We start from the raw sequence: 27,591 nt of genomic DNA on the forward strand, positions 1-27,591 counted from the left end.
TGACACAGTGCTCGAAATTTTCTTTGAGACAGGCTGGCTGACATGCTGCTCTGGGTTGCTGCTTGAGGGTGCACAGCAGTCTTGAAGCTCCTGTGCGAGCTTTGTTGACAAAACTCCTTGTTACTGGAAAAAAAGGGTTTTTTAACATGTACAGGAGAACTTTTGCAGGCAAATGCCTACAAACTGTTGAGGAAAAAAAACTATGGAAACAAATAGGTATCATAAATCCCAATATTGAGAATATGGGACAACTTTCACCAGGTAATGGCAATCTGAAAACGAGCAAGCAAGAATGCTGTCTCTTTAATAATCAATTAAAGTACCTACACCGAAATTCAATATCCAGAATTTCTGACTTGACTGTATTCAGACAAGAGTGAGATTACAATGATACATCGAGATGGTTTGGCATCTTCATCTTGCAATCGTGGAAGAACAAGCAGTTGAATCATCTTTGCTTGACCAATTTTCTTTAATTCTACATGCTTGGATTGGCCGTTCAATCTGAAGCCCACCGGCAGATTCTTTTTCCAGCTGATAACAGTGTTTTCCAAATGTATTGACATTTACTTGAAGTCTGAAATCTATACTAAACAAAAACTTCATCTCCAACCTGTTCAATTCTTCTGTGCTTACTCCTCCAACTTTGGCATAGTAGGCATTGTTAAAGAATCTGCAAAAGCAAAGGGAACATTAGGTTTAGAGAACCCAAAGCATCAAAAGATGCAAATCGAGCCCCATTCCCATGTAACGACTATTTTCATTGTTGACTGACAGGTTTGCTATCAGACTACCTTAGAAATGTTAGCAGATAATAGACATCATTCTAAACACCACAGAAATTTCCTATATACAGTACCCCACTCGAAAGTCATGTGTACTTGTTATAACTTGGCAGGATGTACACAGCCTGTAGGAATCTAATCTAACAAAAACAAATTAGAGAATTGGAACTTACGCATCATCTACAAACTTTGCTGCTATCATTACACTTGTAATCAGGAGCCGGTGAACATTACGGGAGGTTAAATGAATATCTGTTTGCTGGAGAAATCTATCCATATAAATGTGTGCAACAACAAAGCAAGACGGGCTGCAGGCAGAGTACTTGAAGATTCGATCAACATAGTTCCGGATACTTACAGTAGGTGGTCTTAAGCCATGAAATATGGTAACAACATCTTTGATCTGCGTTGTCTCCAGTAGCATTTCATTTTTTTGAACAGATCTATCAAGTAGAGAAGAAAGAAGCATTAGAACCCTAGGAGACCTGAAAACTCCTTTTCTTAATTCCTCGAGTCCCAAGGTTCGATAGATATCCGAGTCCATGCTTCCACTATCAGGTGAAAGAGTTTCCATGTCTGAAACGAACTGCATTGAATTAAGACCCATAAGTTCATTATCATTGAAATTACCAGATGCATCAAACTTAAAAGTCTTTCAATTTACTTTTTGAAGAAGCAGGTACAGAAGAACAAAAAGAAAGGGAAGGAAAATAAGATAAGTGAAGGAATTCATAATCATTTGATTGTCATGTAAAGTAAAGACAACAGCTCTTAAGCTTTTCAGGATTTCTAGTAGAGAAACCAATTAATCCCTTGCATCCCATGTGCGCATTTCCCCTCAATTCTTCTCTTGGCGACCAAACAGGATAAGATAATTACAGTTCATTACCATCTCTCCTTTGTACTCCTCTCAATCAGAGGCAAGCAACCCACATTCAGTCCAGAAAATATTACAAAACCAAAATATTTTGGAATTGCAAGTAAAACACATAGCAAAATGATTTTCTAACATTTAGAAAATCCCAATTTTTACACAAGTTGAGACCATAATTAATGGTTGGGTGCAAGCCAGATCAATACTTCATGAACCAAGTCCAGATCTCACGGCCACCCAGTTCACCTTTTTCACAAGATATGGAATATGAACACTGTTTTTGGCGGTAAAGGAAAAAACTTTAAGACTGATACCTTGATTTAAGTACTTAAGCAGAAAGAACCGTTACAATTAATTAACCGATGAAGTTAAGCACTGTTTGTGCAATCAAATAAAGCAACAGAGAAGAAAAAAATACACATATTCATCAAAAGCCCAAATCAGAAAACAAGAAATAAAATCAAAGCAGAAAGAGAAGAGAAAGAAATCAAATAGAAACCTTACAGAATTCTTGAGGAGATGTTTCTCTGTAGAACTACAAAAGCCTGGAGGACGAAGCAGATACACTGAACACAGAAGAGAGAAAGAGATAGAGAGATTACAGTGAATCTTGTTTCATCAAGTTTGGCCATCCTCTCCCTTTCTCTCCGCCATCTCTCCCTCTCCTTAACCAGGGAAAAGGATAGTTTTTTTATCGTGTTTGTTTAATATATTTAGCGTATTCTTTACAAGTAAGTGAGGCTCGCTCTTTTCTCTCTCTTCACATGGAAAGGAAACAAGTAGCTCTTTGTCTCTCTTTCTCTGTGTAAAAACTATACATGCTATGCTATAATATTGAATGGAAAAGAGTCGCCATTGTTAAGGTGGCAGGTGGGCAAAGGTTTGCCAGGGGAAAGAAAAGCCCTTCTTGGATTCTCTGCCCTTCTACTCTGGTTTAAGGCAGGAGGACCAGCCGTTTTTCACTTAGATTTCTTTTACAAGTATAGAAATCAGACATCTCTCTCTTGCCCCTTTTTTTTTGTTTTTTTTTGTTTTTGTCTGTGTTAGAAAAGGTGCTTGGTATTTTCTTGAAAGATTAGTGCTTATCAAGATTGATTATCTTTTATTAGCTAATTATTTTATGCTGTTGAAAAAATATTGATTCTAGTCTTTAGACTAAAATCATATATATATATATATATATGATTTTAGTCTAAAGACTAGAAATACCGATAAATGGTGATTGTTTTAAAATAATACTATTTTTTTTGTTTTTTATGTTATTTGATAAATGGGTTTACTTTCAATTTTATTGGAATATAAGAAAACAAATCATGAAAGCTTTTCATAGGTGCAAAAGCCTCCCGAGGCCCGAAAAATAATATCATTGATAGGAGTGGAATTAAAAAAAAAATTAACAATTGAGAGAAGATGGAAGCTTAAATTTAAATTTTTATAGCATTCAGTTGATGTAGATTATAAAGAGATCTACTTAAACAGGTCACGTTGAAGGTTCAAATCTTTACTAAAAAAAAATGATTTGAAATTCAAATAGCTTTTTTTATATATATTATGTCATACCAGAGTAATTAGCTAAATTAATTTTGTATTTATATGATATTTGGTTGTTGTCGTAATATTACAAAATAAAAATAATAGAGTTAAAAATATATTTAATTGAAAAGATAAAGATAAAGATATAAAAATAAATTTGCTATGAGATACTTTTTAAATGAATTTATATATTTTCAAAACAGGAAGTGCAAGAAAACATGTTTCAAGAGATAAATTTATTATTCCTAGAGCATTATTGCATGAAATTTATATTTCAAAATAATCAAATCAAGATATACAATAATAAAAAAATTATTATCATAATTTAAAAATTTAATTCACAGATTGATTCAAAAATAAAACTTATGTCATAATTCAAGAAAATCAATTTGGATTAATTCAGATCAATGTAAAAAATAAAATAATCATTAACATGTTTTTAAAACTCAATTAGAAAATTTATTTGGGATAAAACACGAGTCACATGTTTGTTTGATCATTAATCATAGTTAATATAATGATCAAAATAGTTATTATAATGATTTTAAAATCTGATGCAGGGGTCGACCGATGAAAAGGCCATGGTCACAGGGCACGATGATCAACCTAAGTTGATTCGAGTTAATACATGAATAAAATTGATTGTTATCATAATTCGAGATAAATATAAAATTTATATTTCAAAATTATCAAACTAAGATATACAGTGATATAAAACATTATTATCATAGTTTAAAAATTTAATTCAAAGATTGATTAAAAAAAAAAAAAAACTTGTGTCACAAGTCAAGAAAATCAATTTGGATTAATCCAGATTGACATAAGAAATAAAGTGATCATTAACATATTTTTAAAACTCAATTAGGGGATCTGTTCGAGATAAAACACAAGCCACGTATCTGTTTGATTATTAATCCTAGTTAATATAATGATCAAAATAGTTATTATAATAGTTTTAAAATCTAATTCAGGGATCGACCGGGGAAATGCCATGGTCATGGGGCGGGATAATCAACCTGAGTTGATTCGAGTTAATACATGGATAAAATTGATTGTTATCGTTATTTTAAAATCTAACATGAGAGTCGATTTAGGACAAGACCTGGTTTGCAGGTCGAAACGGTGAACCTGGGTTAACCTAATTTTTTTAAATAACCCATCTTGGTAATCGATTTGGAACAAGACTCGGGTTATGTGTCGAGAATGTCAATTTGAATTTAACTAATATTTTTAAAAATCTTATCTGAGGATTGACCCCGAACAAGACACGAGTCACACGTTGATTTGATTATTGACCCGGTCAACACATGTATACAAATTATTATTGTTATTGTCTTAAAACCCAACTCAATGGTCAATTTGAGGCAAGTCTTAGGTCATGGGTTAAAAGACCCAATTTTTTTAAAAAATAAAAGCAACATTTTTTTTACTATTCTATAAAAATAAATCGATAGATTTTTTACAAGTGTTCTATCTTAAATTGATTTGGATTTTTGATTAAGTTATATTTAGTTTATTTTATTTTATTTTTTTAAACTTGAATTAGTTGAGGTGTTGAGTCAATTCACTAAACCAATTTGAGTTATTACAGTATTATTAATTTAAACATTTAATATAAACTAAAATAAAAAAAATCAATAAATAAATTTGATAATAATACATATTAAAATAAAACAGATGTTTTTATATGATATATAGTATAATAAAATAAAATATAGAGACAAATATTTATATCACTAATAAATACAATTCTATTTTTATAATTTATTTATTTTATCCCTACTATTTTTGTAATTAAACTATATTTTACAAACTCGTCCTTTCAACCTACACCAGGCGCCATAATTTTATTTATTTGTTTTTTTTTTTTTAAAAAAGAGAGGTAAGCATGGGAGATGACAATGAGGGTTTATTTGTCAACTCCTCGTATCTTCTGCGCGTGAATACTCTTGCGTCTTGGGTTTCTTTTCTTTTGTAAATGAAAGGTTGTTTGTTTATTTTATTAAATCACGACGAAATATTATAATGACATGGCAGTCATTTTCTCGCGCAGATCCGATTTTTTTTAGTATAAAAAAAAATACTAAAAAGACGAAGATTCTACTAATAATATAATTAAATATGGCCAAGTAAATACATCTTAAAATCCATAGCTAAACTCTTTAACTATTCAAGTTTTTAATTAAAATATATTAAAATTAATTTAATTAAAATTAATTAATTTCATAGATTTAAATGAAATATTAATAACCGATAAAAATAATACTTAATTAAAAAAAAATTAAAATAATAATAAATTGGATCGATATTGATCATCACTCGATTAGGATTATAGGCTTTATTGAGTTTAATAATTTTATTATATATTTTTATTTAATTATATCATAAAAATAAAATGTTTATAAAATTGAATATTGACCTAAAAATAGACATTTATTTAAGATAGTAAAAATCTTGTAGAAAGTAAGTAAAAATAAATTATACAATCTATTTCCCAATCAGTCAAATATTAAATAAAAAAATATAAAAAAAATATCTAGTTGGCGGGTACACTCAACAAACTTGTAAATTGGATAATCCAGAATAGCACATCAAACCTATGAATTGTGTTACAGATTCCATAAAGATTATAATTTGTTATTTTAATCTATTTTTTATTTAATTATATGATAATAAAAATAAATAATTATAAAATCAAATACTAACACAATACCAATGTTTCTTTTAGACTATGATAACATTAAAGAAAGTGAAACAAAACCAATTACAAATTTGAATGATCAATTAATTCAATATCCAATGATAAAATAAAAATAAATTAAAAACTTAAATTCACCTTGAACCAGGTCAATTATCTAAAGTTATGATCAGGTCCATAAATCCTATAAAATTTAATAACATGACTTTTCTTATAAACCATTGTTTTTTAAATAAAAAATTTAAATTTAATAAAAAAAACATCCCATCAAATCTTTAAACCGGAACAACTTAGGTTACGTCAATAAATCCGTAAATTACGCTAATTCTACAAAATGACAAATAAAAAGAAACAAATTATGAATTTAAATTATTAATCACCATAATATTAAAAAAAATAAAATTAACAATAACAAATATTTAAAGAAAGATCATGACAAAAAATCAATAAAACAAACAAAAAAAAGAGAGGCAAAACACTATAATCCGCAATACAATGTGTATAGATTAACAATGATTTTTTTATATTTTTAAATTTTTATTATTTTATAAATTTTAATCACATAATTTCTTTCTTTAGCTAATTTTTCTAACCATGTAAAAAAAAAATAAACCATAAAAAATTTAAACATTCTACAAAATTTATAAACCAAAATAACTTAGGTGACACTGAGAACCCCATCTCAACAAAAATAAATTTAAAAATAAATCACATAAAAAAATCAATAAAAAAAAGTTATGCAATGGGTGAACGGCAGTTTCCGGACCTTTAGTTTTCGTTAATAATATATATATATATCTTTTAAGTATTTAGTTTTAACAAAGGTGGGACCTGTAATCCCATCATTAGTGAATGAATTCCATTTCCCTCGATAGTATTTTACAGTGTGGTGTGACAAAAGATGAGACTGATTTTAGTGGTATGGTGACTAGGTGGGGTTGCTTTCCCTCCTGACTGGACTCCACCATTGCAATTCAGCTGGAGGAGTGCTTTCACATCTGCAACTTGATTGGACAAAAACTTTCAAAATCCAAATGCACAATCCATTTTCTTTGCGGGTCTCCATAAATTTGGCGTGAAAATTAGTAAAAAGTTGAAACTCCCGAACGCAGACAATCCTCTCATGCCTAAAATCTATCCATATATTCCCGACTAAACGGATCATGCTCACCGTTCAATATCCAGGCTAACATGGTCATCACAGCAGTATAATTGGACCAGATGCCACCAGTAAAAGTGGAGTCACGACTCACGAGTCAAAATTCTTGATGGCTCTCAACTTTCATGATCACCTTATTTCTCCATCCACAGGAGACCAAATGTTCCTTCACATGACAGGAACAACGAGTGTGATTTGGGCTGCAGGCAGCTACCCCGTAGATGCAAAGCAACATTTCATCATGTTTTTGAAATTTCCTCGTGCTACCAAAAATTCTCATTTTACCAGATACCACAAGACGAATATCGCAAGCATCAGCTTCTTTATGCACTGCAAGTTGCAACGCCCTTTCTTAATCTTGAATTAGCCAGATCTAATCGGTGAGGAACATGCCATGTGTTGTTGGCATGTCCATGTCACCCACCCGCCAATGTTCTTTAGGCATGGCGTGTGTATGCTGCAACCAGACCATACTGTTCAATGTTGCTAAAGTGTCGGTTCCGAAAGTAATATAAAGCTTCAACAAATCATTGAATTCTGCAGGAAAATGTACCCACCAGCTACCTCTAAACCAACAGTCCAACATGATTTCGGACAAAAATACAGTGTACTAGTCCCATGTCCATACATTGAACGATTGTTTTCCGAGATCCAACGTTATTTCTTTCAAGTCGCTTAGAAAACTCGAGGTTCTCTTCACCCGCAGGAGACATGGCTCTTTGCCTTGCATCTTATCTAGGCTACATTTACCTGAAGATCTGGCTGATATAGTCCACAACTTCACATTGAAGGCAATTTTTCCAATAACCTACACTCTCATCCTTCCAATGATCAGATTTGAAGATGCTAATATTAAAATTTCAAATTTAATTTGTCTCATGCGACCCAGCATTTCTCTGTGTGATCTGTGACAATAGATGAATATTCGCAGATAGATTAACCAAAATCCAACCTGAATTCATCACGAGGAATGCGTTTTCCTTTCAAAATAAAGATTTTCACTTGACAAGAGCCCATTTAACAAAGAGTCATTTACTTCATAGTAGCCCAAATGCTTTGAGGTTGGAACGGTGGCAGGGCTTAGCCGGCGTACAAGAAACAGGCTCCGATGCTCAAGCCTAGCAACTACAGACCACAAAAGGGGCTGAGTGAATAAAAAAGAGCCGAAGCAGAAGTGACATTCGAAGGCTCAAGCCCATCAATTTCAAACAGCTCCTTGGGCCTTAAATGATAAGGCCGTCAATAAATAAAAAACGGAGGATATTATCGTCATCTTAAGAGAACAGAAAACCTACCACGCTCCGCCTTTCCCGATATTAATTTTTAAGCGAAGCATGATTTCCCTCCAACTCCCGCACGCTCACTTTTTTATTTATTTATTTTATTCTCCTTATACGGTACAGTTTGATGATTACAGTTCTCGTATCCCTCGATTCCCTCCACTTATTTTAAAATTTTAACCCCTGATTTTTCTCATCTCCAATAAATAAATAAATAAAAAGTCAGTTACTCAATTCTCAGTTTCTCACTTCTTGTTTGTTTCTTCAGAAAATCTAGGGTTTCGACTTGTGCTCGCTTCGCTTCGTCTCAGGTTACTCCCTCGACATTTCTTTTCCTTCCTCGAAAGAAATTAAGGAGAACAAAATTTATTTATTTATTTTTTAATTTTTTGGATTCGTAGATCCGTGTGGTATCTCAATTTTTAATCAGTTAAGCCTTAAATTAAGGTTTAGTGGATTTTCAATGTGGTTGTTTTGACTAGGAATTGTATTTGTTGACCAACTAGGAGTTCATTAGTTAAGTCTTAACAAGCCATTGCTTTTATTAATCCGTGTTATTTTTCTTGGTACTATACTCTTTAACTCCATTGAGGAAGAACATCAATCAATGCTAGAGAAGAATGCCCCTCAAAGGGATTTGTGTACTGGTTTTTATTTATTTATTTGTTTGATTTGTTGGCATTTCGAATAATTATTGCGGTGCTCACTAATTTGCAATTTGAAATTTAGCCTCAGAGTGATAACTTACAATGTGAAGATTTTATCCACTTGATGCTTTAAATGTTATGCGTTTTGAGATAGTGGACAAAAAATATAAGAAATGATGCAGAAAGCATATTTGTATTGGAATTTCTTCTGCTTGTTCTGTGAACTGTTATGTGTTTTGCTTGTTTTTTTATTGTGGTATGGATTTATAAATCATAGTTCTGGGGTATTTCCAGGATACTTCAACATGGATTCTGTGACACAAACTTTCCAACATCGCATGTCTGTCAAATTGTGGCCTCCTAGTCAGAGTACCAGGCTAATGCTTGTAGAACGGATGAGCAGGAACTTCATTACTCCATCCTTTATCTCCAGAAAGTATGGGTTATTGAACAAAGAGGAGGCTGAGGAGGGTGCCAAGAAAATCGAAGAGATGGCTTTTGCAGCTGCAAACCAGCACCATGAGAAAGAGCCGGATGGTGATGGAAGTTCTGCAGTGCAGATCTATGCTAAAGAATCTAGTAGGCTTATGTTGGAGGTTCTTAAAAGGGGGCCCAAAACACAGGAAGTTGAAGAGGTGAAGACAGTTGATGAAGCTTCTGCTGCTGTTGCGAATCTGTTTGATATATCTGGTGGCCGGCGGGAATTTATTAGTGGGGAGGAGGCTGAGGAACTCTTAAAACCCCTCAAGGTGCCAGGAAACTTGTATACTAGGATATGTTTCAGTAATAGAAGCTTTGGCTTGGATGCAGCCCATGTCGCAGAATCCATCTTGTTGTCCATAAAGGGTCAATTGACAGAAGTGGACCTGTCAGACTGTGTTGCTGGAAGACCGGAATCAGAAGCTCTTGAAGTCATGGGTATATTTTCTTCAGCCCTAGAAGGTTGTAAATTGAGATATCTGAACCTTTCAAACAATGCATTAGGCGAAAAGGGTGTCAGGGCCTTTGGCATGCTTCTCAAAACCCAGAATATTTTGGAGGAGCTTTACTTAATAAATGATGGTATTTCAGAAGAAGCTGCACGTGCAGTTTGTGAGCTAATTCCTTCAACTGAGAAACTTAAGGTCCTTCATTTTCACAATAATATGACTGGAGATGAAGGTGCAGCTGCTATTGCTGAGATGCTGAAACAATCCAATTTGTTAGAGGATTTTCGATGTTCTTCAACAAGGGTGGGCTTGGAAGGGGGTGTTGCCTTGGCAGAAGCTCTTGGATCATGTAGCCATTTGAGGAAGCTTGATCTGCGTGATAATATGTTTGGTGTTGAAGCTGGTATAGCTCTGAGCAAGTCTTTATTTGCATTTGCAGATCTTACTGAAGTTTACCTCAGTTATCTTAATTTGGAGGATGAGGGGGCAGAAGCACTTGCTAATGCGTTGAAAGAATCTGCACCTTCACTGGAAGTTCTGGATATGGCTGGGAATGACATTACAGCCAAGGGTGCTTCTTCTTTGGCTGCCTGTATTGTGGCAAAACAATTTCTCACCAAATTAAATCTTGCTGAAAATGAACTGAAGGATGAAGGTGCTATTTTGATTGCCAAGGCAATTGAAGCCGGTCATGGCCAGCTAAATGAAGTTGATTTGAGCACTAATGCAATTAGACGTGCTGGGGCAAGGCTCTTGGCACAGGCTGTTGTGCATAAGCCTGGATTTAAATCGTTAAATATCAATGGTAATTACATATCTGATGAAGGGATTGATGAGGTGAAGGATATATTTAAGAGTTTGCCTGATGTGCTTGGAAAATTGGACGAGAATGATCCAGAAGGAGAAGATCTTGATGAGGATGCAAGAGAAGAGGACGAAGATGCTGAACATGAAGATGAATTAGAATCAAAACTCAAGGGGCTAGAAATCAAGCATGAAGAGTAGTAGTTTTCGTTGCAGGTAGCTTGCTGCTTTAGAGTTTTTCGATTTGAAACTTATCCATGGACTCTGGATATTTCTAGATTACCATTCTTTTCTGCGGAACTCGTAAGGCAGTCCTGCTGCATTAGCTTAGGGTAATAGATTTATCCTTTGTAAGCCAGGGCAGGAAAAGTGCGTCTTTTCATGAACATATCAAACTAGCAAATTTACTAGTTGTAACTTTAACTAGTCATGTGCCCCGGTGCTTTTCATTTTCAGGGTTTTGAATATATTTTTTTTTTGTTAAAAATAAATCTTTCAAATTTATTTTTTAATTTTTTTTTTAATTATAAATCAAAAGTCTATAAAAACTATTTGTATTAATAAATACAAAAAATAAAGTGTTAATGCATTTATTTAACCCATCTAGCTAAAAGTTGAATTTTTTTTTTCAATGCAAAATAATTAATGTGTAGGTATTATTAATATGGTTTTTTTTTTACATCAAGTAATAAATATAACCATAAATTACAAAGTCTATACTTACATATAATAAAATATAATAAAAATTATATGTATTAATAAAAACATACAAGATCTCAAATTAATTTTTTATGTAATTGAAAAATAAAATAATATTGCAATTGTTACATAAAAATGATATTTTCTTAGTCTTTATAGAATAAATTTTCAAAAACAAAATGTGTAGAAAAAATAAAAAAATAAAAATTATAAAAGAATAAAAAAATGAACAAAAAGAATGGTATAAGTTGGCCAAGTGTAAAGAATAAAAAAATAATATTTTTTCCTAAAAAAATATATATAAAAAATAAAAAACTAAAAAAACATTAAAATCATGAAATTGACATGTAGGTTATAATTTTTATTTTAAAAAATTAAGTATGCAGGTTGTTCCAATATGTTTTTTACATGAAAAATTAAAAGCATCATTTAAAAAGCTTATACAATCATTTAACTAAATAAATTGATAACCATTCATGTAAATAAATAAAAATTATTAATTATTACAAAGAAAGAAACTTTAAAGATGAGATATTTATCTGATTATATTTACCAAACTTTTTTATTTAATAAATAAAAAATAAATTCACCATAAAAAATCAATAGCTTAAACGATAGTACAAAATAAAATGATTGAATAAATTCATACCATAAAAAAAAATATTATGAAAGACCGAACACATTAGAAAAATGTAAGAAATAGACACTTGCCGATATCATATAAACATAAAAAAAAGCCTTGAGTGAATCCTACAGCCAGCCCGGGTGAATAAATCAAACATATGACCTAGTATACGAAATTGAAATGACCCTATAAATAGAAAAGCAAAAAAATATTGGCAAAAATATTTGAAAAAAAATATTTTTAAAAAAATCAAAGTCAACTCGGGCTAATTTTTTAAATCCATGATCTAAGTCATGAGACCAGGCTGAATAAAATTAAATGTTTAGAGATGGAATTAAAAAGAAAATAAATCAATCAAGAAAATAATTTTTAAAAATAAAAATTAAAAGAAATGGCACCAAACTTGACATAAAAATTCAATGAAAAGAAATATTCAAGGATGAAATTGAAAAAAAAATAAATCAAGAAAATGATTGAAAATAAAAAAATAACAATTAAAAGAATGAAGACTAAATTTGATAAAAATCTAACAAAATTAAACAACTAGAGATGGAATCAAAAAAATAAAATTCAATTAGAAACAATCATTGTAAATAAAACAATTGCAATTAAAAAAAGATTAATAACTGAATCAAAAGAAAAAGAAATTGAAAGGTTGATATAATATTTTTGCATGTCTAGAACGCAATTTGAGAAAGAAAAAGAATGAAAAGAAAGAAAAACAATAAAAGTCAAATGACATTAAATTAGGCCTTAATACTATACACACGTCACCCAGAGAGGAAGAGGATGCCGAGACACATCAAATGATGTGGTGGGAGCTTGATTTCAACTACCATCTTTAGCTGCACGCATTGTCCGACAGCAAATGAGTGATTGACGTGTGCCAGACATATGCCAACAACTTTTTTTTATATACACCGTGTGACTAAATATCAGTAACAAAAAAACCCTAATAAAATTACAACTAAACACTCGAAATCAATACTAAAAAAATTGAATGGCAAGAGTAATGAAGTAATTAAATGTCCATAAAATTATAAAAAAAATAAAAATACCCATAGAACTAAATAACAATAAAAAAACCATTAGAAAATGATAATTAAGCCTCTAAAGTCAATGCTAATAAATTTTCATAGTAAGGATATTTGCGTAATTCAACTATTCATGATAAAATTGAAATTAATATACAACCCCTAAATCAAATGTTTTGATTGTTTACCCTTTAAGGGCAATACAATAATTGCATTGTTATTAAAAAAAATAACAATGAAGTGCTATCTTAAACAAATTAAGAATGACAAATTAGTTGTGTGCAAACATCATCCTACCTCTCAAGAAAAACTTTAAAAATTAAAAGATAAATGGTAATTTCATTATAACCTTAGATACATTTCACTATGGATAGGCTATGATGAAAAACCCTCACAGTTTTGTATTTTACATAATGTATTTGGAATTTGGATTAGTTTAAAAAATTTGCTAAACAATATTGTATTGATGCAAACAATACTTTATCTTTCATTTTCTAGTTGCTAATGTGTACTAGATGTTTTTTCTCTTTTCTGATTCAATTCATGTTAGTGAATATGCCATGTAATCAATTGAGTTGTACTGCTTTTATTTATGTAAAACATATTTATCATTAATACAAATATTTTTTTTATCTTTAATATTAATGAACCTAATTTTAATTAATGGATTTAGAGTAAAGATAAAGTTCACAGAACAAAAATACTTTACAAATAAAATTATTATAATTATGAGATTAATATTGCATCAAAGCATTGTTCATAAATGATCTCGATCATTGTTATATTAAGATTAAATATTAACCAGAATTGTTGAGACCAATACATATTATATTTCTTTTCTTATGAAATGATGAAGCTGCTCTTATAGATTGAGATATAAAGGATACCTGAAATTAATATGCAAGTACTTGTTAGATGATATATACACTGAACTAAGTCGTAAGAGAGTTCTATATAGAGAGATCACTTGTGTTTATGAAAAGGCTAACGTGACGATTGTGTAAGTAATCTTTAGAATTAAGATCACTAAGTTATCTTATATATGGAACGCTATATTTTGATTATGCTATATATTTTTCTAATCAAGGATAACAAATAGACATATATTAGATATAACATAAATTATATAAAAATATTTATGTAATCAAAAAATGATTCACTACTTTAAATGAATTAGAAAAAATGTCTATTCATTATTTAAATTGTATTGATTGTGAAATCTTTGATCAATATGAAATGAGTTTTGAAAAGAGTTTTAAAATCTTATTTAAAGAATCAATGACTATAATGTTGAGAATTAATATTATTTGATAAATCAGACATACTCTATGCTATAATTTCTAAATCAAAATATTTTTGATGAAATGATAATAATTACACGAAGAAACTAGTTACTGAAAGGTTAAGTTAAACTATTTATGACTTTCCTAGTATTTGAAAGATCATGACATGTTGTTGGACATTGTACTTAATCTTCAGTTATAAATTAATTAATTATTGAATTGATAATAAATTAAATTATTTATTCTTATTTTATTTAGGATTATAATTTATATTTGGATCAATTTATTAGTGTATCTAATAGGTTACACATATTAGAATTATTGATCAGAAATTAAACTATGATTATTAATCAAGTATAACTTAATTGTAAATAAATTTTAGAAATTGAGGATTATAATGTAATTAATATAAGGTATTATAATTCTAGATCTATAAAAAAAATCAAGAAGGGACTTCATTAAATAAATTTTTAAAATTATCATAAAATAATATATATGATATATTTAAGATGCAAATTAATATTTTTTATTTATATGATTTTTTAGGTTTCTCTATAAATAAAATGTTATTCCTTTTATTTATTAAGAAAAAAAATGATGAAAAAAATACAATACATAAACACCTAAAACATAAAAAAATATAACTAGCACTTTAAGGTATATTAATCCCTCTTTACTAAAAAAATTGAGAGATTTCTCAATTATAATTTATGTGGATTATTTTTAAAGACTTGGATACTTGGATAGCTTGTCATGTGCAATAATCTAGCTTTAAATTAAATATTAAAAAAAAAACATTTGATTTCAAGTAATCTCAGTATAAATCCTAAAAATTCTACATTTATTTATTGAGATTTTTGAGATTTTAAAATAATTTTAAATTTATTATTTTTACTGTGTATATATGTTTCCGAAACCAATAGTTCATGCTTCCTATCTTGACATTTTGTAATACAATCTGAACTTGAAAATATGCATAGAATGCTACAGGTACTAGCAAGCCTTCTATCCATGCGTGGTCTACTCTATTCTAGGTGCAGGCAAGATAATCCACCCGCTGACTGCCGAATGAATGTGTGGTCCTCACTTATTCTAGACAAGATTTCCATCCATTACCTTAGTACTTGTTAGCCACTGCTTCTTGTTTCATTACACGTACTGGTTTGCTTGATTTTACTCTGAAAGTTTGCATTACTACCTTTGATTAAAACCATGGTATTAGCGTGCAGAGAAAATTATCCTGGCTAAATACTTGTTATTTCCTTTCCCAGACCCTTTAATGAGGATTTAAGAGGATGATTAATAACCTGGTTCCCATGTATCTAGCCACTGGCAGAATATCAGAATCTCTTTAGAAGCAAAACTGTAATAGATAAAGCCTCATATTTCAATGTTTGTGAATTTAATTCTGTTAAGGCATGGAGTTCTGTGGTTTTTATGAAGATATACTGCAAATATAAATTGAATGTTTATTTGTTTTTGGCAGTGCAACCAATTGGTTGAACCTTGATGTAGTAGACCTTTCGCTAATGCAGAATTATAGTAAGATCTTTATTTATTTAGTAATTTCCTTTTGGTAGATAAAATGCATCTCCTACAGCCATCTGCAACGGGTAGATAAAATATCATGATTCAAATTCATGCAGCAACTGGAACTTTCAGCGACTCAAGTATTTTATCGTCAATCTCGAATTGCATTGGCTTCTTGTCTCGGCCAATCTTTACATACTCGTCAAATCGCTCCTTCAAGTCTTCAGGAAGGTTTGTGGTGCCCTGCCATCCCAAGATGTCCTTGGCAGCTCGTGGTTCTGCATAGAAGTGCTGCACAATACACGTACCAACTAAGGTTATCTAAATTGCTCAAACAGCTGCAAGGTTCTAGGGAAAAAAACCTTAAGTATACGGCTTCTATTATACATTCTACAGCAACCTGTGTAATATGCTTATATCTTAAACACATCATTTGTTGTTTTCTACTGTCTAAATTACTGTTATTGTTCCACGAATAGGTGCGTAAAGGGGCGGGGCAGGGTGAGCAGGAGAAGATAAAACTGTTTGATAGAAATTAAAGTGATGATGCAAGGTGGACAAATAATCTGCTAGAAGTAATTGAGCACCTAATTTATGATGAGATGGAAAATAAGCCATTACCATATTTCGGAAAGGAAAAGCTTTCTTTGCATCAATTCCAACAACTTTTGGATCGTAATGCACAATCTCTACCGGTAGACCTGCAGCTTGTGCACAGAGTTTGGCCATTCCATCCAAGGTCACAGCACGGTCGCTTACACAGTTGAATATGTTGCCGGATGCAGCTTCTGGGTTCTCCACAGCTAGAGTAAGCATAGAGGATAAGTCCCTAACATGGGCGATGTTAGTCAGTTGCATCCCAGAACCAGGGATTGGCACTGGCCTTTTTCGGACAATTCCTGTTCACAGTAGATCAAAATCAGGTTTTCTTATGGATAGAAAGGTAAAGAGTTGGGAGAAAATCCAATAGTAAATGAAACCATAGACATAAAACAGTTTTTAGCAGCTATTAAAATGAAACTAAATCAACAGAGAGCATTATAGGCCCGTATTGGCTCCACAGCGTGTCATTGTATAATACTGTCTACTTAGTACTTACGATCAAAAAACCACTCCTCGCAATCTTTGTTGTTGCCAGATCCAATCATGTATTGCGGACGGAATATAGCCCAACTACTGAAAATCTCTGCTATGTATTTTTCCACCCCAACATGACCAGCATCAGCTTTAACAACATCCTGCAATGAGGTAGAACTTTCAGTTAAAGTGGAGAAAGTCCAATTCATTTCAGTTCTATTGGATCAATAGCGCACAACGTTACCCCTTCAACATGAGGAGGCTCATCGGTTGGTTTGTAGATTCCAGCACTGCTAATGAACAGGAACTGCTTCACCCCAGCACTCTTGGCCCAGTCTACTACAGGCCTATGCAAGGAGAAAGACATGTGATCAACAGAGTGGTACAATTGGGGGAAACAGAACCACTGAAGAATGGAACTATAAGTACTTGTAAGAATATAACTTCCTGTAGTATGATTGTTAAACAGTGGTTGCAAACATCCAAAATTCCTAATCCTTAAGAATGGAACTATAAGTACTCTAGTTTTTGCTTATTCGAATTATGAACTAATTTGTCATCTTCAAAATCTCATACTCCAGTTTCTTACTCTTCAATTTCTCCAATCTCTCATAGCTACGCATTATGCAGAAGTATATGGGGGTCTTGTTAATTCCCACAAATCCTCAAGTATCAAATTCTGTAATCAGCTCAGAAACTAGTTCATTTTAATGAACTTCAAGACAAACCATCGAGTACTGTGCAAATTGGTCATTCCCAAACAAAAATATGCCAACATACCTTAGCAGATTGCTTTTATTTAGTCCCTAATCATAAATTACTAAAACTTACTGAATTATTGAGCTGATTACAGTGGACCACATTGCAAATTAACAAGAAATTCCTTGCCTGCATGTTTGAATGTTAGGTACCATCTAGCAACAAGAATTAAAGTAACAAACCTTACAGTATCCAGGTCCTTTCCATTGTTATCCAGCACCACATCAAATGTTGCTCCTTCCACAGCCTTCCCTACCTCTGCTGGGTTCCCCCATACCGTCTTTCCTCCAGCACTCACAATTTCCTTCAAAAGCAAAAACCAAGCCCCATAAAAATTCCAGAAACCAAAGTTAAGAAGATAATTTCCCAGATCATAATCCACATGTATCTGTATATATTGATTTTTAGAACTTACTGAGAATCTACTGAATGGAGGCTTCTTCATTTTGTCTGAACCCTCCTCACCAACGGTCAAGATACTGACTTCATGGCCAGAACCCAGAAGTTCTTTTGCAAAATAGAACCCAATAACTGCATGACCACCACCGTTCGTATTAACTATAAGGATCTTCTTTTTCTCAGCAGCACTAGCCTTGACAGGGATAGAAGAGGCAAAGAGGCGTCTTGAACATGCGGGGTAAGCAGAAAAGGAAGGAGATATTGAAAGAGAAGAAGAGAGAGGAAACAGCTGCGAGAAAGAAGAAAGAGAAAGGCGTGATGAGGATGAGAGGGAAGGTTGAGAAAGCTTTGAAGATGGACCAGAGAATATGGGAGAGGAGGATGAAGGAGCAAGAGTAGCCATAGACTGTTGTTGCCTTTTCCGAGTTGGTGTTTTTGATTGTTTGAGAATTGAGAACCAGCAGTTTATTTGGCAACTAGAGATAAAGGTAACGGCCGGGCTTTTCATTTATTTAATACTGTTAATTTCCCGGGTAATTTGAATGTTACCGTTGAGATGATTGGTTCGGGTTGATGAGAATCAATTCCATGCGGGAATATTTAGACATTTTCTTTGAGCAACAGAGGGATGTAGTGTAGCCTGATGTTTATTAAAATATTTTTTTTAAAAAATATATATTAAAATAATTTTTTTATTTTATTTTTTAAAATTTATTTTTAACATCAATATATAAAAAAATAAAAAATAATTCGAAATAAAACACATAAAAAAATTTAATTTTTTAAATATTTTTAAAACACAAAAACAAAATTTATTTTTTAAAATATTCTTAAAACATGAAAAAAATTAATTTTTAAATTTTTTTAAAACAAACAAGTTATCGACCCGATTTAAAATTGATTTGGTTAAAAAACTAGGTTTTGAGTTACATAAATTAACCCGGGTCAACCCAAATCAATTTAAAAAAAAAAATTAAATTTTTTTTAATATTTTATATGAAAAAAATTAAAAAAACATGTGAATATAAATTATATATATATTATTAATTATTAATTTTTATTACATATATACCACTTTTTTAAAAAAAAATGAAGGGCAGGGTGGAAATGCAACTGAATACAAATTATTTTTTATCCTCACAAAATTTTAATTTATTGTATAATATATGGATCAATATATATATATATATATAAGATTTTAATGATACAATATTTTATAAGAAAATGGGCTTTTAATTGAAGTGGGAAATAATGATAATTGATAATTTGCAAGTACTTATCAATTGAAGTTTTCTGTAACAATGCTTCTGTGCCTTTTCGTCATATTACTCTTGTTTTTGGCCAGAGAGAAGGAATATTTGCGTGTATTATTGCTCCAAATAAAGGTCTAGATAGCAGTTCATGAGAATAATGAGTTATAATTAAATTTATACATCAATCTTGCCCGTTACTCTATCAAAAATAATACTTGTTGATTCCAAAAAATTATGTCCACAAAATTATGAGATTTTAAGAACAAATTAATACTAATTAAAAAAAATATTTGAAAAATAAACGAGTTTTAACTTAATTTTACTGGGTCACAGGTCAACCAGGTTTTTGCTCATCCTGATTTTTTATCTTGTCCAGAGTGGTTTAGCTATCAAATCAACTAAATCCTTAATCAACTAGTCAATTCGGTTTAAATTTAATAATTGTGATCTAAACTAGGGTTCAATTTAAAAAAAATTACTTAAAAATTAATAAATTTAATCATAAATCATCAAAAAAGTAAAGAAATACTATCTCTTAAAACGAAAATAAAAAATCTCAAAACATAAGCAGCCATTAGATTGAGAAATCCAACACAAATTAGATAAATTTTAGAGTAATTGAGCTGTAATTATCAATACTTATTCTACAATAAAGATATAAACATAAGAAAAATACAAAAATAATAGAGAATAAAAAAAATGAATCTAAGTGAAAATGTTCTTTATCATTTTTTGTGATTCTACATGTGATTTCTTTCAGTATTGGTAATTATTTTCATAATACTCTGAAAAATCCCCGCAAATTGCACTGATTTTCATCTTTTACTCATATCTTGTTTTGTTGAATGATATCAGTAATTAGTAATTACCCCTTAAGTTGACTGTAAGTGCCCATAAAATATGTTTTTATTTTTGGATTTTTCTTTATGTTTTGTTTCTGTCACTTCTTGATTTTTTGCTGCTTACTTTTTAATAGTAAAACTAATTTATACATTCAAATAATTATAAATCAGGTACTTCTTTTAATTAAAAAATATTATTTACATTGTCCTTTTATTTTTGTAACTTAAATAATAATAACTAAAAATCTGATAAGTTGATAGGTTGTGTGTGAGGGTACTTTTGTTTATATTTTTACATGTATTTTAAAAGTATTTTTGAATTAAAAAATATTAAATTTATTTTTTAATAATTTTAATAATTTTAATATAGCAATATTAAAAATAAAAATAAAATAAAAAAATATTTGTCTCCGTCTCATCCATCTTAAATTCTTAAATTGCAGATCACAGCCGCTAGTTGGATCAAAAGGAGAGAGCAAGAGAGAGCCCACTTGGCGCGTTAAAAAAGCAAAACCACTTTAAGCCTTAGTTTTAAAACCCGGCCCGGCCCGGCGGGTTGACCCGGGACCCGGCTGACCCGCGGCTGGTAGCGGGCCGGGTTGATGAAAAAATCAGGTAAGCCATGTCTCGGCGTGCCCCGGACGACCCGGAAAAACTCGGTGGTAACCCGTTGACTTTTATTTATTTTTTTATTAAAAAGACGTCGTTTTGAATTTTTTTTCAAATAGAAATTGATCCGGCAGACCCGTTCGACCCGGTCAAAACCCGATGATCTGATCAAAACCCGGAACCCAGGCCTTGAACCGGATCAGTCACCGGACCGGGTTTAAAAACTATGCTTTAAGGATCTCAAAGGAGGGGACCGGGTCCACTCTTTAGATACGCAACACAAGACGAAGACAAGATCATTAAAAAATTACAAGAGATTTCAGAGATTTTTGAACGTTGGCCTCAGACCTGACCCTTTAAATCCCCTCATCATGATACTCTCCTCCTTAAAAACTAGCCGTTAGCTCTCTTTCTCATGGCTGCTTCAGTGGGTTCCCCATCACCAGCTGCCAGCCTCAACAAGGTAGCTCAGCTCCTCTTTCGTCCCTTTCTCCTTCATTCTCTTCTTTTTAGCTGATTTTAATTCTCTATTTTTGTTTAAATTGGTTGCTTGTGCAGGAGTCCACAAGCTTGATAGTTTCTTCTCCTCTGTTTTGTCCGGCATCAGATAAGCGTTTTTGGAGCTCTCTCCGTGGCCGGATCGACACCCTTCTTGAGAATCGGCACCGTAGTGTCTCGATCGGTCAAGATCAGCTCAATCTTGATCCTTCTTTGAGCACCAATGTGGTCAGTTTTAACTCTAAAGCTTCAGCTTTTCTTTCCAATGATTATTCTTGTTTCGATTTATTTGTAGCCTGAGCACATACGGGTTGTTTTTTTGGTGGGTGATATAGAGAGTAGGTGAATCGGATCGAGCAAAGAGAATGAAGGAGGATTCCTTACTTCTGTTAAGAGGGTTTGACTCCATTGCTCAAAATCTTTCTCAGCTCTCAAATAATCTGGACAACGCTCTTCAGGTAAATGGAAACTCGTTTTAAGCTTTTACAGCTTGTTTTCCGCACTTGTCAAACTGGGTTTTATCCCCGTAAGAAGTCCATTTTGTTTGCTTACGGATAATTTACAATCAAATTTACTGGGCTAGCTACAGAGCTGTACATTATTGAACTTGATTCCCTGTTTTCTCTGTTTTCAGGGAGCTAGATATCTAGCTGAACCACCCACATTGAGAGAAATATTCCACAGTAGGCTCGAGAACTCTGAGCTCAGGCAAGAAGATGTAGAAAAGGGAAAAATTGAAGAAGGGAAAAGGACAAGATTGAAGAGGAAGTTTGATCCAGATGATAGATCAGAAGATCAAGGAAATGATTTTCACAAGGAGAATGAACAAGGTCTCGAAGATAAAAAGCTGAAGAAAGCCAAAAATGTAGGTTTATCCCTACTTAATGCAATACTTGATCTGTGGTAGGCTGTCAAGTGTTTTTTCTATTTGCAATTGATTGTTCATTGGTGTTCTGCAGCTGGCAGTTTCCATGGCAACAAAAGCAGCTGCGCTTGCAAGGGAACTCAAGTCTATAAAATCTGATTTCTGTTTTATGCAAGAGCGATGCGCTCTGCTTGAGGAGGAAAACAGGAGGATTCGAGATGGATTCTGCGATGGGACTAGACCAGAAGAAGATGACCTGGTAAGTCCTTAATGTGCAATTACTCAAATGTGATGCTTGAATGATATGCCCTATATATTGCAGATGAGGCTTCAGATGGAAGCACTGCTTGCAGAAAAATCCAGGTTAGGAAATGAAAATGCTAATCTTAAGCGGGAAAACCAATGCCTTCACCAGCTTGTAGAGTACCACCAAATCACTACACAAGATCTCTCTGCATCTTATGAGCAAGTTATCCGTGGAACATGCTTGGACTTTTCTTCTCCAACATCCTCTATGATGGAAGCGGCAGACAATGAAGATGACAGTGAAGTTGCAAAAACAACTCCGAATATTTTTGGATTCGCCACTTCTCTTGATGAATCCTGTCACGAAGAAGCAGGGATGACCAAGTAAAGACGATAAAGGCAGTCACCGGTTTTGTCAGTAATTTGATCAGGGTACTTTAGTTCCACTTGAACTGTAAATTTTCTTGTGTCTCTCTACGGGTTAAAATTGGTGTAATTTTGTTCCCTCTATATATATATATATACATACTGTACTGTACTGCATTTATTTTGTTTCTCCATTTCCTTCACCCATCATAACTGTTCAGTTTCTTTGAAAACCATTCTTAGGCATCAATTCAGTTCATCAATACTGTACTGTCTAAAGTTGCTCACAGTAAGAGAGTTGCTCAAAAGTTTAGGGATACAAAAGACACCTCAAAAGTGAGCATAGATACAAAATAAGTGATCGTAAGCATATGATGTTTCTGTCGAAGGGCCACTAGTTCCATCAAAGCAAAACTGACTTTCAGAATATCAGTTCTTTCTTGTTTGCTTGTCAAGTGTCTTTCTCTTAGCAGGAGTCCTATGCTCAAGACCAGCTTCCCGTGCAGGGATTTTTGAAAGGCTTGAGAGCAATATCTCATTGAACTTCTCCAGCACATCACTAGCCATAGGATTATTCCCCTTCTCATACTACAGAAAACCAAAACCATATCAACTTTATAATGCCAAACATGATGAAAGAAACAGTGTTTTTCCCCCTTTCCCTCCATCATGTACGTCTGATTATGAAAATAACCCAAACAAGCACATCGCGTATCAAGAAAAAATTAGGAGATAAGGAATTAAAATGACCTATTCATCATCATCACATGCATCAAATTTTCCAGCTGGAGTCATACAGAACATGCACAGGAAAAAAGAAACTCGTTTCTTCTGTGAAGCCAGATGGATTTTGAAGTGTTTTGTTTGAGTAAATTTTTTACAATTTCAATCCTCAGCATTAATGCACTTCTGCCTCGAAAAAACAAAAACAGAGAAAATGTATAAAGAGAACAAAAGCGGCCCAAACCCATGTATTGATCAATTACAAAAAAAAAAAAAAAGAAAGAAAAAAAGCAAGCAATTCAGAATGCACCACAATGTGATTCAAGGAAAAGCACAGAGGGCTGGTGTGGAAAGCATAGAGGGACACCACAATGTGATTCAAGGAAAAGCACAGAGGGTTGGTGTGGAAAGCATAGAGGGACAAGTACGATGCCAGCAAACTAATGAATTTCTCCCAAATTTGTAATTGATCTCTCACATGCTTCTGGTATACATGTATTAAAGACTCGAGCAAAAGATTAATAGGACATTAATTAAAAAGAATTTAAGAATACCAAAAAAAAAGGGACAGGAGAAGTACGGAAAGTGTAAGACATGACTTCATTTTCGAGGAAAACCATAAAGAGTTCATGTGGAAAGAAGAAACTGTTGTTACAGTTTCATGAGCTTTAATGACAGAACCATAGTCTTTAATCTTTATAGTATTGGCATGTTGTCAGTGATATAGACTCGGTGAGGAGATAATAGACTAAGCAATTGAAGCTTTATTTCTAAAACAATAGCCAAAGAATTTGTAAAACCTACACCTTGCTGCCTCGATTTTGATTTGGCAAGAAATGACCCAAGGTTTGCCCCAAGCCTTTGCACAAATAACTACTACCAAAAATATAGAAAATTCCAACACACAAGAACCACCCATTCTAACTCAGCAAGTCAACAAGAGCTCATCAATAGATGATGAAACATTGTCACTGCAATGGAAAACATTCAATTTATTCCTTAAATGCATACGAAATATAGAATGCTTCTAGAGAATAACTCTCAACATTCACATTACTTATAAAGCAAGTCCAAGAAAAACACGGACAAAAAAAGGACAGAATATCAGTAAGATAAAGTGGTCTAAAAAAACATACTGCTTCTATTTTGCCAAGAGCATTTTGAAACTTCAAATTAAGCTGATAATTTTCTTCCATTAAGGCTTCAACCTACCAATCAAATAACCCAAAAACAGACCGAAAAAATAAATTAAGAATACGTAAGATAAAATAACAAAAGAAAGGACTCTCAACATGCCACTGGAGAAAGATAACCTTCTTTTGGGAGTCAATGTACAAACTTTTATAGGTAATATCATCCCCACCACTACAGCTCCCACTAAAGGAGTTCTTGGTTGCCTGATCCAACGTCAACAAGTGTTACATATGAAGTAAAAAAAATGGCAAAGATATACAGAGCGAGAAAGCTAAGTAGATCACAGGTGATAACTTAATACCTTAAATTTCACATCTGCGGTCTTTCCTTGTGCCTCTAACATTTCCAGAATATAGTCTACTTTTTCTTCCAAGTTTTTGCCCATTGAAGTATGCTCTGACATTTTTGTGTCTGCATGGCCATCCCCTTCCTCGCCTCCAATAAGAGTGATCTCTTCAATGACATGCTCAAGATCTTGGTTGTGAGTGAACACAACTGAATTTTTAAGACGCTCTGATCTCCTAACCTTAGCACAGGTTTGCCTTGCTGTTTTTCTTGAATATGATTTAGCAAAGTGTGATTGCATTTGGAGGTTTGGTTCCACCCCCTCCAAGGTAGAATTTGCAGGCTGTTTTGAGCTTTCAGGTTGCAAGGAGGGATTACTATTATTTGGCTCCAATTGCATGCCCGGAACAGAAGGAACTGTACTTTCATCCTTCGATCAAAATCAAACAGCTATCAGTTTAAAACTGAATGCAAGTATTATAAATGTTTAACCCAGGGGACATTTCACAACACATACAACATGGAAGCTAAATCTTCCTACTATGCTAGAATCGTACTACTATAAACGCTAAATGGTAATATTTTCAAAAACATCATTACAAGGGTGGGGATTTAAAGCCTTGCACATCTACAATGAGGCTAGAATTTGAAATTTCCTCAATACCACACACGCTTTTTTTTATACCACATTTGTGTTTTTGAAATTTCCAACACAGGTGGCTATGCTGTCGAATACTACCGATCCCACCGTGGCTGGACTTGGAATTCAAAACCACTAACATTAATAAAAGAAAATCATGGAATAAACAAGCACAAGCCATTATAAGCTAAACTAAGCCATAACAACCACCCTTTTGAGTTGTGACTTTGTAACCCTCAATCATGATTACCAAGCAACTGCAAAATGCTAAAAATAAAAAAATACGAAGGGCCGCCATTGCACATCAACAGATTTTGTTGTCTCACAATATCCAATTCAAAAGATGAGCACTTTAAACAAAAACAAAGGCTACAGAGAAAAACTGACTTCAACAAAAATATTCCTCTCCTGACAACCCCAACACTGTCCTTTCTTTTTTTTTTTCATTTTCTTTTTGAAAACAGAGGTAAAGAATGCTCCTCAGGGAACAGCAAGGGAAACCAGAGTATATGCAATACATACTGAAAACAAGCAGAAAACAAGCAAATACAAACATAGAATCACTTGATAAGAGAGAGAGAGAGAACAATCTTTGGAAATAAGAAAGAGAATAGATGAAAAACAGTACGGACAAACTGAATAAACAAAAAGAAAAAACATTGAATCACTTGGTCTAAAGGGGGCAAAAAGAAAGAAAAGAAAAAAGCCAAGCTTGTTGTTGATGATGGTTGAACTTACCACATTAGCCCTTTCTATGAGCTTCAGAGGACCATGAGGTTTCCTTCCCATTGTGTTTCTCTCACATGCAAAAATGCTTTGGAGGCAGAAGGGGGAGCAGGGGTTGGATGCCTGTAAAATAAGGTCCCGCCTGCTTTCTTGTCATTCCCTTCTTTTATTATTTGTTTATTTATTTATTATTATTATTTCGAGTTCTTCTCCTTTTTAACTCTGAAATTGAAAACGTTAATGCGGAAATAAATCAACATATTTTTATTTTATTTTTTAAAATTTATTTTTAATAACAGAAATTTAAAAATTAATTAATTAATTAAAAATAAATAAATTTAATTTTTTCAAAAACATAGCTTGACTATCGAACCAAACGAAGCCTTAATATTATTATTAAACTTATTTTACTAAATTATCCCTGAAACGTTTTCATTTAAATTTTTGTATAATGAGAATTTAAAATTAAAATGTGTAAAAATAGTTTATATATTATTAAGAAATTTTATAGTATTTAAAAAGTAACTAATAGCATCCTAGTAATTACTTTTTAAGTTCTTTTAAAAAAAATACAAATAAAAAAAAGAAATCTTAAATGAAAATATTTTTAATGAGTCATAATTTTATTTTTTTTATTTTTTGTGTTTATCTCTTTCTTCAAGATGAGTTTAGAGAGCAACTAGTATGATGCTATTAATTATTTTCTGAGCCCTATAAATTTTTTTATATATGACTTAGTCAACTTAACAGGTTTTAAAGAAATCTAAATGACGGATTAAAAAACATGTTTTAACTTAAAAAATTAAAAATAATTTTTTTTAATATTAAAACAATGATATTGGATCGATTCGAGTTTTGTGACTTAATCCAACATATCCACAAATTGAGTTATAAACTCTACTATACTTAAAAATTTATTTTAAAAAAATTATTTATTTATATAATAACAAAATTAAATAATTATAAAATTAAGCATAAACGAAGTACAAATTAATATATCTAGATGTCTTGTTTGAAAATGTGATATCCTCGTAGCATGATTAAATAATTTATGAAGATCTTAAACAAAAAGAATTAAAATGAAAAAAAAGAGAAAGAGAAGAAAATGAAAAAAAAGGAAATGCAAAAAAGAAAAATAAAAAATCACCGCTCACTGTTTATTCAAAAAGGAGAGGAGGTGAGTTTATAGTCCAAATCTTTTGGATAAAATAAGTAATGTATCTCTTATT

At 32.2% G+C, this 27,591-nt stretch overlaps 5 protein-coding genes across 11 annotated transcripts; 2 read left to right on the plus strand and 3 right to left on the minus strand.

The window, feature by feature from the left end:
- Positions 1–201: 201 nt before the first annotated feature.
- LOC105131438 (cyclin-P3-1-like) lies at positions 202–13,882 on the minus strand. 5 transcript variants are annotated; one of them, XM_011034409.1, is made up of 4 exons: positions 13,870–13,882; positions 1,588–1,634; positions 959–1,361; positions 202–673 (listed from the first exon to the last, which is right to left on the minus strand). In XM_011034409.1, the coding sequence occupies exons 2-4, from the start codon at positions 1,607–1,609 to the stop codon at positions 415–417; spliced, it is 684 nt and encodes a 227-aa protein (XP_011032711.1). In that variant the 5' UTR covers positions 1,610–1,634; positions 13,870–13,882; the 3' UTR covers positions 202–414. The 5 variants fall into 5 exon arrangements, with proteins under 5 accessions (XP_011032711.1, XP_011032710.1, XP_011032715.1 ...); XM_011034408.1 differs by lacking the exon at positions 13,870–13,882 and adding an exon at positions 2,164–2,662 and having other exon boundaries at positions 1,588–1,635; XM_011034413.1 differs by lacking the exons at positions 1,588–1,634; positions 13,870–13,882 and adding an exon at positions 2,164–2,660.
- On the plus strand, positions 8,331–11,172 carry LOC105131436 (RAN GTPase-activating protein 1-like). 2 transcript variants are annotated; one of them, XM_011034407.1, is made up of 3 exons: positions 8,331–8,471; positions 8,598–8,640; positions 9,271–11,172. In XM_011034407.1, exon 3 carries the CDS (start codon positions 9,282–9,284, stop codon positions 10,908–10,910), a length of 1,629 nt encoding a protein of 542 aa, XP_011032709.1. In that variant the 5' UTR covers positions 8,331–8,471; positions 8,598–8,640; positions 9,271–9,281; the 3' UTR covers positions 10,911–11,172. The 2 variants fall into 2 exon arrangements, with proteins under 2 accessions (XP_011032709.1, XP_011032708.1); XM_011034406.1 differs by having other exon boundaries at positions 8,331–8,640.
- Positions 13,883–15,877: 1,995 nt separating the features above from the next.
- On the minus strand, positions 15,878–18,598 carry LOC105131441 (chloroplast stem-loop binding protein of 41 kDa a, chloroplastic-like). The gene is made up of 6 exons (XM_011034417.1): positions 18,132–18,598; positions 17,899–18,020; positions 17,202–17,304; positions 16,980–17,118; positions 16,502–16,779; positions 15,878–16,171 (listed from the first exon to the last, which is right to left on the minus strand). Exons 1-6 carry the CDS (start codon positions 18,516–18,518, stop codon positions 15,989–15,991), a joined length of 1,212 nt encoding a protein of 403 aa, XP_011032719.1. The 5' UTR covers positions 18,519–18,598; the 3' UTR covers positions 15,878–15,988.
- A 2,584-nt stretch (positions 18,599–21,182) lies between these two features.
- LOC105131440 (GRIP/coiled-coil protein) lies at positions 21,183–22,978 on the plus strand. The gene is made up of 6 exons (XM_011034416.1): positions 21,183–21,282; positions 21,378–21,545; positions 21,653–21,775; positions 21,952–22,182; positions 22,277–22,441; positions 22,505–22,978. Exons 1-6 carry the CDS (start codon positions 21,235–21,237, stop codon positions 22,814–22,816), a joined length of 1,047 nt encoding a protein of 348 aa, XP_011032718.1. The 5' UTR covers positions 21,183–21,234; the 3' UTR covers positions 22,817–22,978.
- LOC105131439 (uncharacterized) lies at positions 22,900–26,503 on the minus strand. Of its 2 annotated transcripts, XM_011034414.1 has the most exons (5): positions 26,375–26,502; positions 25,013–25,426; positions 24,831–24,914; positions 24,654–24,725; positions 22,900–23,382 (listed from the first exon to the last, which is right to left on the minus strand). In XM_011034414.1, exons 1-5 carry the CDS (start codon positions 26,423–26,425, stop codon positions 23,224–23,226), a joined length of 780 nt encoding a protein of 259 aa, XP_011032716.1. In that variant the 5' UTR covers positions 26,426–26,502; the 3' UTR covers positions 22,900–23,223. The 2 variants fall into 2 exon arrangements, with proteins under 2 accessions (XP_011032716.1, XP_011032717.1); XM_011034415.1 differs by lacking the exon at positions 24,654–24,725 and having other exon boundaries at positions 26,375–26,503.
- Between the last annotated feature and the right edge of the window lie 1,088 nt (positions 26,504–27,591).

The sequence above is a fragment of the Populus euphratica genome, unplaced genomic scaffold, assembly GCF_000495115.2.
Source record: "Populus euphratica unplaced genomic scaffold, PopEup_1.0 scaffold23.1, whole genome shotgun sequence".
Lineage (NCBI taxonomy): Eukaryota > Viridiplantae > Streptophyta > Magnoliopsida > Malpighiales > Salicaceae > Populus > Populus euphratica.

Bases quoted from the DNA above. Each gene is read 5' to 3' on its own strand.
- LOC105131436 (XM_011034406.1), top strand. From the start codon at position 9,282: ATGGATTCTGTGACACAAACTTTCCAACATCGCATGTCTGTCAAATTG.
- LOC105131441 (XM_011034417.1), bottom strand. From the start codon at position 18,518: ATGGCTACTCTTGCTCCTTCATCCTCCTCTCCCATATTCTCTGGTCCA. The intron at 18,021-18,131 runs GTAAGTTCTAAA...TTGCTTTTGAAG, and splicing joins CTCCATTCAGTAGATTCTCA to GAAATTGTGAGTGCTGGAGG. The intron at 17,305-17,898 runs GTTTGTTACTTT...CTCCTTGCATAG, and splicing joins AAGGACCTGGATACTGTAAG to GCCTGTAGTAGACTGGGCCA.
- LOC105131440 (XM_011034416.1), top strand. From the start codon at position 21,235: ATGGCTGCTTCAGTGGGTTCCCCATCACCAGCTGCCAGCCTCAACAAG. The intron at 22,183-22,276 runs GTAGGTTTATCC...GGTGTTCTGCAG, and splicing joins AGCTGAAGAAAGCCAAAAAT to CTGGCAGTTTCCATGGCAAC. The intron at 22,442-22,504 runs GTAAGTCCTTAA...TATATATTGCAG, and splicing joins GACCAGAAGAAGATGACCTG to ATGAGGCTTCAGATGGAAGC.
- LOC105131438 (XM_011034409.1), bottom strand. From the start codon at position 1,609: ATGGGATGCAAGGGATTAATTG. The intron at 1,362-1,587 runs GTTTCTCTACTA...AGTTCGTTTCAG, and splicing joins GGGATGCAAGGGATTAATTG to ACATGGAAACTCTTTCACCT. The intron at 674-958 runs GTAAGTTCCAAT...TTGCTTTTGCAG, and splicing joins GCAAAGTTTGTAGATGATGC to ATTCTTTAACAATGCCTACT.
- LOC105131439 (XM_011034414.1), bottom strand. From the start codon at position 26,425: ATGGGAAGGAAACCTCATGGTCCTCTGAAGCTCATAGAAAGGGCTAAT. The intron at 24,915-25,012 runs GTATTAAGTTAT...ACGTTGGATCAG, and splicing joins CCGCAGATGTGAAATTTAAG to GCAACCAAGAACTCCTTTAG. The intron at 23,383-24,653 runs GTATGTTTTTTT...GGTTTTCTGTAG, and splicing joins CTCTTGGCAAAATAGAAGCA to TATGAGAAGGGGAATAATCC.